The sequence below is a fragment of the Schistocerca americana genome, chromosome 2 (assembly GCF_021461395.2).
Source record: "Schistocerca americana isolate TAMUIC-IGC-003095 chromosome 2, iqSchAmer2.1, whole genome shotgun sequence".
Lineage (NCBI taxonomy): Eukaryota > Metazoa > Arthropoda > Insecta > Orthoptera > Acrididae > Schistocerca > Schistocerca americana.
This window is the reverse complement of record NC_060120.1, coordinates 169,056,608-169,069,534: the sequence shown is the minus strand read 5'-3', so window position 1 is coordinate 169,069,534 and position 12,927 is coordinate 169,056,608. Positions and strand designations below refer to the sequence as shown.

Genomic DNA, 12,927 nt, shown 5'->3' with positions numbered 1-12,927 from the left:
CACTGTTTTGACCAATATTGGAAAACAACTTTCAAAATAAAGAATCCAGAGTGCATGAAATGGGAAGTTCACAGACAGCTAATGTAAAATTATGAGACAGGATTGCTAGCCAGTGACTGCCTTCAGGTGGAGAATTTCTGTACTTCCAATAGACAAATATAAAATTACATACACTGTCCTAGCTTTTGGAAGTAATAGTTTCTTCCTCAGGGGGAAGAGAGGGCTAGTATGGGCAAGGCCAAAAAGGAAAAGCAGGTCACTGAGACCCCAGGATGTTAGAGATCCACGTGTTGTAAGGATGAGGGAAGAGAAAGCTGAAAGGGGTGGCATCAGAGAGTGTAGGAGATCAAAGACAGTACATTTATAAGCACTGTGCGAGCTTCGGTCTAGAGATAATGAGTAAAAAATAGATTAAGAGGAAGAGAAATGAATATTACAATTAATAACTAGAGAAAATGAGAGAAAGGGAGGTGGGAATGAATAGATAAAGCAAAAACAAAAAGTAAAACAAGGAAATAGTGAGACAAAATAAATAAAAAACATATACTATACAAAGTAATTAAAAGATAGGTAATGGAAAAAGAGGTAGGTAGATAGGTAGGTAGGTAGATAGATAGGGGGAGAGAGAGAGAGAGAGAGAGAGAGAGAGAGAGAGAGAGAGCAAGCATTAACAGAGGACAAGTCCTAGAGAATGTAACAGAGGTTAAATCCAGAGGAATGTAAGGATGTGCTGAAGTGCAAGTTCCCATTTCCGGGGCTCAGGGAAACTAGTATCAGGTGGAGGATTGTTATAGTCCATATGGTGTAGGAGGCAGTCAAGTCCCTTGAGTCATGCTGCAGAGCACTGGTGAACAACTAGCGGCCCATGGGCTGCATCTGGCCTGTAGTTGGTTTCAGTCCAGCTCACAGAGGGAATTCGTGGGGGAGAGAGTGAGGTGCTCACATTATACTGTACCCTAGACAGACCTTCACCTAGTTCCACAGACAGCTCGCTTCGGGTTTGCAGCTCATTAAGCAGACCAGTGAAAGTTTTGTTTACTCTGTGCAAAGGCAATGACATTTTGCTGCCATTAGATTTGAACAACAAAGAGAAACATGGCTTCAGTCTGAGCTCAGAGTTATGACCAATGTGCTAACAACACACGTACATTGCTTACTGCTAACTGTTTACTACGTCTGTGGTACACATTCATCACAAACATTGGTAGTAGGCAACAATGGTATAAAAAGTACTGACTACTCACAAAATGTACCAATTTGAGTGTCAGCAGGGGCCATAACTTGGTGAACAAAATTGTTATCTGTTGTCAGTTCATACGTAAAGTTCTATGTTAGCTGTTTGTTAATTTCGTGCAAATATTTGTGTGCTTCTTTAGTGAGTTTATTCACAAAATATGTGGCATTACAAAGAGATAAGTAGGTGCAGGATGTCGTTAATTCCAAGAGATGGGAATCGAGGATTATTTCCTTACCATTTACACAGATAAATATGTTTGTTGTTATGTTGTGAATTGCCGTGTTGTCATGTAATTCAATATGAAAAGATATTTTTCTACAAAATGCATTGTTTAAAAACAGCACTCTATACTTTCTCGTATTAATGTTACTAAGTAATTCTTCTCCATTGTAGATGCCTTGGAGCACTGCAGCTGGTGAAATTGTAGGTAATTTATAATGAATTGTGATGTTTCAAGATGCCTAACTTCCCATATTTAGATCTTCACATTTACTGATGTGTTGAGAACATACATTCTTTACTAATAGCATTGCGGAATTTTGCAGTGGAAGTCTTTAAAGACAGATGCTGTAAAACGTTATAAGTAAAGAAAAAAATGTTTAAGACACGCAAATAAATGCAAACATTTGAAGATGGAGTGAACATAAAATGAATGAACCCTCAAAAACGTGTTTTGAGGTATAATTTGTTGATGTGTTGGAACATTATCCCGTAAATATGAACATCAAGGATGCTATAGTTCTGACTTTATGTACTAGGAGCACTGCTGTCACTTCATGTGATGAGGCGGCCCACAGCATCAGTAAGTATGTGATTCAGACCTACGGGTCACCAAAGATTGCCCATGCCTGCCATAGAACATGTCCAGAACCATGGTATTTGGTGTCCCCATGGCAGACAGTTCTTCTATGTCCATTCGTGCTCTCAGCCAGTTTGTTGGTGGTCTTTCCTATATGAAAGCTAGGGATTGTCCAAAAGTTTGTTGATAAACAATACGTGTTGTTTCATAATTTCTTTGCTGTTGATGTTGCAAGATTTACTAGTGGTGGGGTTGGAGTAGGTGATTGTGGAAAAGGACACGTTTCAAAATAGGTACAATTTCAAGCATCGGTTCCTTGGGATAGGGTAAGGGTTCAGGAATGTCATGTGGTTTGACTAGGATGTTGTGGAAGTCAGGAGACAACGGAAAGCAGCTGTGGGTATAGGGGGGAGGGTCTTGAGGAGAGATGATCTCATTTTAGCACTCGACTTGAGGTAGTGATAGTCTTGGCAGAGAAAAGAGTTAAGGCAATAAAGGTCTGTGTGTTATTGAGTAACAAGAGGATATGTCTGAGTAAATGGAAGTGGGAGCTGTATTAGTCATTTGGGTAGGAGGAGGATACTGTCTGGGTAGATCTGTTTGCAAATCAAGTCTGTGGGATAGTTGCAGGAGAGGTTGCTAATGTTGGTGTTGAGAGATTCATTAGTGTAGCAGCTCTTTTGAGTTTGGAAAAGGAGTTACATTGTCAAAGGATGTGAAGGTATTCTTCTTCACCATGAGTTAAGAGCAGCTTCAGGAAAGCTTCTTCTATAAGACCCATTAAAAGGTTGGCATAGGAGAGTTACTGGGGTTTCTAACTGCGGAATGCTCAGTGTGCAATGGTGATATGCAGTTAGGAAGTACTTGAAGAGAGATAACACAAAGAAATAGATCAGGAAACAGACTAGAGTGAAGTACATAGCTATAATTGTAATGGAAATTAAGTGAAGGTCATTGGGAGGTACTGAAGGTGAACTTATAAACTGACCAGGATTGTTCTTTGCTAGATTTCAAAAGATAAGAAATAACAGAGGTGATGATTGAATGGAAGATGACATTAGAAAATATGCAGGTTCAATATGGCTGCATGTAACTGAAGATCATAATGAATGAATATAGGAGGCTGTTATCCAGCAATAGATGTTTAATGACTGATGATGATGTTGTTGAGGATGATGATATACATGAAAATAAAATAGAAATGCAAAAAAGAAACAGAACAACAAAATATCTGGAAAAAATCATTTGGAACTTTCTTTTAAAGGCAAAGTAGTCCATATTTATAATGGATTGCAATTTATAGCACTGCTATTTGTCAGTTGAAATATATTTTGCTATCCATTTGGATTTTGACATAGTTTGAATGTCTTTATTTCATGTAAGAGTAGAAAAATGGCAAAATACAGCCATTCTTTTCACAAAAGTAGATTATAAACTACTTTTTTGAATAATGAGATAGTTCCATCATGCTGTTCATGGTGTAGAAGGACTTCTTTGAACATTGTGGCTGGATAAAACTTTTGTTGGTCATCTTGAACAAAAGTGAGAAATGAGAGAAGGCAGATAAGCATTAAAATCTGTATCCTGGCTGCAAAAACAAATCAGGACATTGTAACATTGATTTTCCTTTATTTTAGGGTACAATTAAGCAGTGTCAGAGGGAGGGGAGAGAGAGAGAGAGAGAGAGAGAGAGAGAGAGAGAGAGAGAGAGAGAGAGAGAGATGAAACACAAACAAAGAAAACCACATTATTGCTCAGAGTAATAAGTGATAATTTATGAAATCATTACAACTTCCAGGGTAACTAATGGAAGAACAAGTATAATTCATTTTTGTGTATACAAAATGGCTCTTTTCATCATGGAAGATGTTGCGTTTTTCTGAGTTTACCAGAGTAAAACTAGCACATACTAATAATGATGCACTCAAAGAGGTCAAATTTTAGAGAAGATTTAATGGTTGGAATGTTATTATCTTTTTGATTTTTGTTTGAAAGAGTGATACTTATCCACATGAATTTATATACTACATTAGTCTATTTTCTGAATTATTAACAAAGAGATAATGGTTCTTGTTTGGTAGACAGATAAGTAATAAATAAAGGTGAGGAAAATCAACCAGGTGGTTTGATGAGTGTTGCAAAGCCACATGTAACAGCACTAATCTTAACTAGCTTTCAGGTTTCTACACATACTTCTAAACATACACAACTATGGCTGTGGAGGTACTGACTGCGTCATTGTGCTTCTTCATATTGATGGGAGAGTGTTGGTGGAGTGGGGAAAGGTGGAAAGAGATGTGGCAACTGGGACGGTGTAGCACATACCATGCAAAATGGGGTTGTGGGAAATAATGGGAGGCATGGTAGAAGGGGGACAGATGGTTCTCATTAAGAGTAACATCAAAAGTGGGTGAAGAAGGGAAAGGAGAATGTGGGGGGAAAAGTAAGGGGAGGAGAGGTGTGCTGACAGGAAAGGAAAAGTTAGCTGGATATGCCTATTGCCTTACTGAAGCCTTCAGAGACAGACACTATCCTGTAAGCTAGTCCAGAAACAGATTTCCAGTGCCATCTCATCCTGGATACCAATAAACCTAGTCCTGAAAAACTTAACCACGTTCTTCATTAGGGCTTCAACTACCTGTCATTGTGCCCACAATTCACAAAGTGTCGTACCCAAAATACTACCCTCTCACACAAAATAGTATTCTTGCACGCCAAATCTTAGCATTATGAAGGTGCAGGAGAATAAGTACTGTTGCACTTGTATGTAACTCAATATTTTATGATATGTTAAATGGGCACCACATCTTTGTTTTGGTATTCACAGATGAGTCTAAGTAGAGGCTCTCTTGGTTGCTCTGTGTTTTTCCCTAAGCCTGTCATCTAGATCTATTTGCAAATGCACATTTGATTCAAGGGTTCGTGTGACTTTGAAAGCAATTCTCTATGCTCACCCCTTGCATGTCTCTCTGTTTGTACAGTATATATATCAGCAGTGAAACAAGTACAGACTATCAGGTTCGCCATTCTCCACATGTGAAGGCTGAGAAAGGAAGCATCATTCTGCTGTCTACCAGGACATATGGGAAATCAGGGGAACAAATTAATGGATGTAGCAGCTAAGGGATCATGCACTGGAAATCCCATGTGTCAGTGTGACATCCAAATGATCTATCGCCTTGCTGTTGGAAGTGCAGAATCATGTGTCGGTGGGATGAAATGTGGCTGGAATTATTGACAATAAGCTGAAATTAGAGAAGCCAACTGCTTGACCGTGAATTATCTCCTTTTGGCCTCAGAAATGAGATCCCACAGTTATTAATACACAGGTCTTACATTAGGAAAAAAGTGGAAGTCAAATCCAAATCCAACCACCCAGATTTAGGTGTCCACAGTTTCTTTATAGTGGTAAAAACACAGTATTGCTCCTTAGAGGAGGGCATAAGTAGTCTCTTTCCCTGTTTTTGTCTAATCTGAACTTGTGCTTTATCTCTTAATGACCTTGTCACCATTTGAACATGAAAACCTAATCTTCCTTTGTTCTGATCTGCAAACAATGAGATGAATCTGATACAGCTTTGAAGTTCTGTGAAATGTGACGTACTTCTTAAATTATTAGAGAGAAAAATTAATGATATTAGGGTTTTGTCGTGTGTGTGTGTGTGTGTGTGTGTGTGTGTGTGTGTGTGTGTGTGTGTATGTGTGTGTGTGAGAGAGAGAGAGAGAGAGAGAGAGAGAGAGAGAGAGAGAGAGAGAGAGAGATCAGCTAAATTATATTTTATAAGTAGAGCAGAAGTATTTGACATGGTAAAAAAGCTGCTTATAGAATTATAATCAAAAGTAAATAGAACTAATTGTTTCCTTTAAATGAATTAGTTATTACATTCTAACTATATTTCCTGTAGTTCTCCACAACTCGAATTAATCCCAATTCTTGTCGCTTGGTGCCAGAAAGACTGGAAGAGTTTAACAAACTAGAACTGCAACGCAAACTTAGAAATGAAGACGAGACCAAAGTATTGATTGAGAAAGTGAAAGATATCATCTCAGACACATTTAAAGACAGGTTAGTGCTTCTTTGGTGCTTAAATGTCTTTATGGAATATATGTTTAGATTCTTTTTTATGAACTCGAAAAGTTTATTGAGTGTACTACATGCTTTTTATTCAACATTTAAATTGATTTAGTATCTGTATCCACATTGGAACTCTGTGTCCTGTTGAATAACAACACCAGATGCATTTTTTGTCTTGTCAATGAAATAAATGAAGAGCAAGTAATTACTTTAATGATTTTATGTACAATATAATTTTCTTTGTCTCATTGAATTCAATTTTTCCAGGAAAGATATAAAGGGGAAGTAGAATTAGTATCAAAATATTCTTTATCTTTGAATGCTGTTTACAGGGTTGTTGCTAGGTTCATTGTAGTAAAGTTTTTCTCCTTTGTAAAACCATATTTTCTGAAATATTTTATGGAGGTGGTGTTGCATGACTTTAATGAACTTAAATAACTGCATTATGCAGTACGCAGTTGTATCAGTATGCTGGGTGAGTCAAAATTGTCTGAACACTATTTGAGAGAAAGCATTTACTCATAGTTTTCGTTGTGCGGAGTCTCAACCTGACCACCAGCACAATTAATGCACCCAAACCAACATTGAACAGTACAATTTAGTGCCAGAACACACATTTTTGGGGAAATGTTGGATATCACACTTTTGTTGTGTCCTAGAGTTCTTCGAGGTCTGTCACTTTTGTACTAAACATGCACTGCTTTATCATTCCCCATAGCCGGAACTCAATCAGTGTGAGATCCAGAGATTGGAGAGGCCATAACAATGGTCCATTGTGACCAATCCTATGGTTTGGGAATGTTTGATCAAGGTGAGCACAAATGGAATAAGCAAAATGGGATGGTGCACCATCATGTTGGAAATACCCTTGAGTCGTAGGGGCATGTTGTCAATGCCAAACTCTTTCAGCATTTGCAAGTAATCACATGCATTCACTGTTGAGGTTGTAAAGAAAAATGGACCGAGAACACCAGTAGCAGTCACGGCACGCCACACATTTACCTTTGGGGGGACACATGTTCATTCTCTTGAGTGATACGTGGATTTCCAGTACCCCAGAAAATTGTGTTATGATGATTAACATGACCACTGGTATGAAAGGAGCTTCTTCACTGAAAATCATTTACCTAACAATGCCCAGTTGCATCTGTGACATTTCTGCTAGAATCTCACCACATTCTATGCATTCCTGTCTCTGCTGAGCTGCCAAACCTTGAATGATTCGTAGGTGATATGGCCGCATGCCAAGGTCCTTGGATAGAATTCAGTTCATTGTCTTCTATGGAATCCCTGATTCCCGACAGTAGCGTCTCGTCAATGTTGCTGGACTCTGTAGTTTGGCCTTCTGCACTATAGCAATGTGTACTTCTCTTCTGCCAGGTCTAGATCACGCTGCATTTCTGTTATAATTGTCTGCTGCAGATCCATTTCCTACAGACTTCTGGTAAATGCAATAAATCGTTAAACAAAATTGTAGCCATCTATCAGAAATTATTCTGCAAACCTTCAGAGCAGTTCTGTCACTGACTGGACAACTTCCGTTTAGCTTTCAAGCACTCTTCTATGCTCCAGAGTGAGTCTGTCAGCGATGGATACTAACAACTGGGAATAGAAAATGAAACAAGATCAAGACTGTTCACATAATTTTGACTCACCCTGTATTATATTAGAGACGATTGATTTCAGTCTATGATCAGACCTTCATCGGATCCAAAACAGATCTCAGCTATGCATTTATGTAATTGGAATAACAGTTATCATCTCTAATAAAATATACAGATACAGCTGTGTACTACATAATGCAGTTCTTAACAATCTTTTCTGTTATGTGAACTTCTCTTACAGCCTCCCTAACCGACATAGTAACCTACGTTTAAATGTATATCACATATGAGCATGAATTCTCTTACTCTCTGTGAAGTAAGAGAGATTGGGGGAATACTGGTGCATTTAAGAGACTTTGTTTTGTATTGGGATCTGTCACGTCCATGGAAAAAGGTATTGTACCTTGTATGATCCAGGAATGCTATTCACATAGCAGTAACAGAAAAATCGTAAAATGCTGAATGTCCTTGGAGCTACATAAACATTTTCTGAAGTTTCGTTCACATTGTGAATCCTTGCTGTGTGAAAAAGGTATTTTTCAAAAACGATGCCTAGGTTGAGGGGGGGGGGGGGGGGGGACTTCAGTGATATTGAAACCTAGAACTCTGTTGATACTTGTTGCTGACGGTTTTCTTAAGTTTATCTTCGAAATTCTCTTATTAAAACAAAAAAAGTCCAGTCTTTTCCAGCGCCATGTTGGTAGTTTATTGAAATTGTGCTCAAAGCCTAAAGTTTTGGCAAAGTCGTATGCAGTTAGTCACAACTCAACCAGGGTAATGCTGTAGAATAACTGTACCAATGTGGTTGCATGGTTGACTAATTCTTGTTCCTCTTCAGGAGTAAAAACAAATCATCTTGAGGAAGATTTCTTGCCTGAATTTGATTTTACTCGATCCTAAAGTGTAATTATTGGTATGCTCAGCTTGTTCAATATGATTTCAGTGAACTCACTGACTTCATTAAACTTAATGCTTTTGCTTAGGTTTTCTACAGTCCATTTAGCTCTGTCTTATTTTCTTTTCCACGTCTTCACCATCTGATATTTGATATAATACATTACTCAAGCATAAACACCCTTTTTCCTTGAATTTAGAGCATGGGGAATTGCTGACATCCCATGGGCATTGCCCCATACTTTTCTGTCAGTGTTACCCCATTCAGACAACATGAGGGATACCAGATTTTAATGGCTATTTTAATGCTAGAAAAGTTAAAACCCATGCTAAAAGACGCACTAGAAAACATACACTCTACAGATATTATAGCCAATACATTTAAAAGAGTGTTAAAATGCCTACCTCACTTTAAGCATATACAAAAAGTAACTTCGAAGTGAAATAAAAATCAAGTTTTAACACCACAACAAGATTGTAATTGGTAAGAATTTGACACCTCTGCACCCTATTTCTGGCACTGTCAGTTATGCAGCAGCACTGTCTCCTACTGTCTAATGTGCTATTCTACTGGGAAAATGAAGATTTCAGTATTATCTGGTATGGGGGTGTTGCTTCTGTCTTCCCTACATATCATATTGGTTGTATGTGACAAGTGAAAATTCTACATCAAATTGCAACCCAAACTTGGATTCTTGCCTGTATGGGCAATGACCTATCAATTGTGCCATCCCAGCATATCTCATCAATCAACTCAATGCTTCAAATTGTTGTGAAGTTCCCTCTTTTCCTTTCTGAAAGAATTGTGCATGGGGAGTTTGGCTCAACGACAGTCTCAGTTTTGTTGTTGTTGTTGTTTCTGTCACTGTTGTTCATTCTCAGCAGCAAGGCATAACTGCGCATCATTTTATGCTTTTTGAGGTGCTAGTACCACAGCACTGTGGGAGAACCTTTGCAGAGTTTGAATGAAATAGGGAGGAAGTCCGCGACAAGTAGAAATGTTCACCTTTCGGACTATGTTCTTTGCTAGAAGTGGAAAAGTCATGTGCGCATGTGTACACACACACACACACACACACACACACACACACACACACACACAAAACTTACATGTACGTGGCCACTGTTGTCTCCGAGTGCTAAGACCCAACAGCAATTTCATCTGAGGTTATCAGCAATTTACCTGTGATAGGTAGCTATGATACAGGAGAGACTTGGGAAGGGGAGGGGAGGGGGGGATATGGTAGGGGTTGGGGAAGATGCTAGTGCCACCTGTGAGAGTGTGTAAGGACATAAAGACAGTATAGGGCGGCTAGATATGGCAGCACAATTGGCCGGAGGGGGGATGGGGGATGAAACAGGAAGAGAGAAAAAAGTAGAGAAGGAGAAAGACTATGTATGTGCATTGGCAGGAAGCCTTATGTGGTAAAGAAGAGGCAGCAGGGATGGCAATAGGCAGCTGAAGGATGGATTAGCAAAGATTGAGAAGGGGGGGTGTTACAGCAATGGAGGAAATGTTGCAGGGAAAGCTCCCACCTGCACAGTTCAAAAAAGCTGGTGATGGTGGGAAGATTATAGATGGCACAGGCTGTGAAGCACAATTTGTTGGTCAGTGTGCCTAGCAAGCATGTCCAGCTGTTTCTTGATAACAGTTTGGTGGTGACCACTCATGCAGACAAACAGGTTTTTAGTAGTCATGCCCACAGAGAATGTGGCTCAGAGGTTCCAGGTATGTTTGTAGATCATTTGGCTGCTTTTGCGTGTTGCCCTCACTTTGATGGGGTAAGAGATGCTGATAACATATGCTGTATGTTAGCTGTGTCTAGCAACAGTCATACTCCACATTTTTATTCCCACTACTGTTACCTTTGTCTTCAGTCAAGTTGCAGAGATATACATGAAGCAAGTGTAGTGTAATCTGCACATCTCCCTCCCTCCCTTCCTCATGTCTTCTTTTGAATCAGTGTTAAGATCTCACACACTGTATCAAAATGTTCATCAAAGTGTCTTGTTTCATACTGAGATTTAGGTATATAAGATCTTCAAGCACCAAACTTCAGCTCCTTTGCATTTAAAGACTATCTTCACCAAAGAGCATTGGTGGTATAGTTAATCTGTGTATTCCAATTTAGTTTTAAGAAATCGTTTGCATTTTTATGAACTTGCAGTGGAAAAGATGTTAAACCATGGTACCTTTGTAATGGATAATCATCTTGTTCATCTGACTTTTATACTTTTGTTTAGTAAAATCTTCGAATATAAAACTTTATTCTTTTCTTGAAATATTAAATTAAATTTATTGATCCTTTAACAGATATTATTGAGATAGCATTCACATTTAATAGCAATGATTGCAGTTCAGTGCAGCCACAGTATACTATTCAGTCCATATTCAAGATAATAAATACTAGAAAGTTTCATTTTTAAAGGTTTATATTTTAACAACAGCAAAAATATCAATATATTGCTGAAGCATATAAAAATCAGAGACTTACTTTCTCAGATGATAGCTGCCGAATGTGTGACAGTAAGATTTCACTGTGCTCAGTAGTATTCAGAAGGTTTGCCTCCCAAGAGCCTCAGCATGACAGAAATATCTGCTTGATGGAAAATAAAGTATACAGTATTGGAATGGAATTCATAATATCCAGTATTCGTCCTGTAGAGGGCAGATTATCTGTTGCACTCAGAGGGTATGATAACGTAGCATTAATTTCAACCTTTATGTGTGGAAAATTTAGGTTGGAATAATGACAATATTATAAAAAGGATAAACTGCTACTCACCATATGGTGTACATGTTCAGGCACAGACAAGCACAACACAAAGACTGTTAAACAAGCTTTCTACCAAAAGGCCTTCTTATGGAGTAGACAATGCGTATGCTGAGGCCATGCAATCAGTGGAGAATGATGGGAGAAGTAACCTGAATGGTGAGGGTAAGGAGGAGGCTGGGGTGGGGAGGGATAACAGGATAGAGGTGGGGGACAGTAAAGTGCTGTTCAGCAGAGCATACAGGGACGATGTGGGGAGAGGATAGAGCTATAGAGCTAGGTGCAATTGGAAGATTGGACAGAGGAAGTGCGGGGGAGATAAAGACTGAAATAAAAAGACTGTGGGTACATTGGTGGAATAGAAGGCTATGTAGTGCAGAAGTGGGACCAGGCAAGGGGATAGGTGGGTGAAGGACAGTGATTAAAGAAGGTTGAGTCCAGGAGGTGTACGACAACGTAGGATATATTGCAGGTAGAGTACTCTCCTGTGCAATTCAAAAAAGCTGGTGTTGGTAAGAAGGATTCAGATGCCACAGTCTGTGACACAGTCATTGAAGTGAAGAACTTTGTGTTGGGTAGCGTGCTCAGCAACTGGGTAGTCCAGCTGTTTCTGGGCCACAGTTTGTCAGTGGTCATGCCTACAGACAGACAGCTAATTGGTTGTCATGCCCATGTAGAATGCAGCATAGTGGTTGCAGCTAAGTGTGCAGGTCACATGACTGGTTTCACAGGTAGCCTTGTCTTTGATGGGATAGGTGATGCTTGTAAGCTGACTGGAGTAGGTGGTTGCTTCTAGATCTATTAAAGGGATATGAAGGGAAGGCAAGGAGTTGGGAGCAAGGGTTGAGTGGGGATGGAAGAGGATATTGTGTATATTTGGTGGGAGGCAGAATACCACAATAGGAGGAGTGGGACGGATAGTAGATAGGACAGTCTCCATTTCAGGATGTGATGAGAGGTAGTTGAAACCCTGGCGGAGAAGGTGATTAAATTGCTCCAGTCCTGGGTGGTATTTAGTTACGAGGGAACTGCTTCTCTGTGGGCAGACGATGGGACTGTGGGTGGCGGTGGGTGACTGGAAAGATAATGCACAGAAGATCTGTTTCTGTATAAGGTTGAGAGGGTAATTACGGTCTCTGAAGGCATCAGTGAGGCTCTTAGTGCATTCTGAGAGTGACTGCTTGTCATGCCACAGAGGAACCCCTTGTTACTCAGTACCACTCAAGATGGAGCAACTGAATCACATTCTCCACCAGGGTTTCGACTACCTTTTGTCATGCCCTGAAGTGGTAAATGTCCTACCCACTATCATTCCCACCTCTTCCACAGTGGTATTCCACCACCTACTGAACCCACTCTATATTCTTGTCCATTCCTACTCAGCCCCTGCTCACAACTCTTTGCAACATGGCTTATATTCCTGTAATAGACCTGCATGCATGACCTGTCCCATACTTCCTCCCGTGACCACCTGCTCCAGTCCGCTCATAAATGTCACCTATCCCACCAAAAGCAAGGCTACTTGTGAAACCAGTCATGCGATC

The 12,927-nt window shown here is 39.6% G+C and overlaps 1 protein-coding gene across 1 annotated transcript in view; it reads left to right on the top strand.

Moving 5' to 3' along the window:
• The window catches only part of LOC124594954 (probable glutamate--tRNA ligase, mitochondrial), an 89,287-nt gene that overhangs the window by 44,581 nt on the left and 31,779 nt on the right, over window positions 1-12,927 (top strand). The window contains exon 6 of the mRNA XM_047133464.1: window positions 5,942-6,102. Coding sequence (XP_046989420.1) covers window positions 5,942-6,102 — 161 coding nt within the window. The remainder of the gene's footprint in view (window positions 1-5,941; window positions 6,103-12,927) is intronic.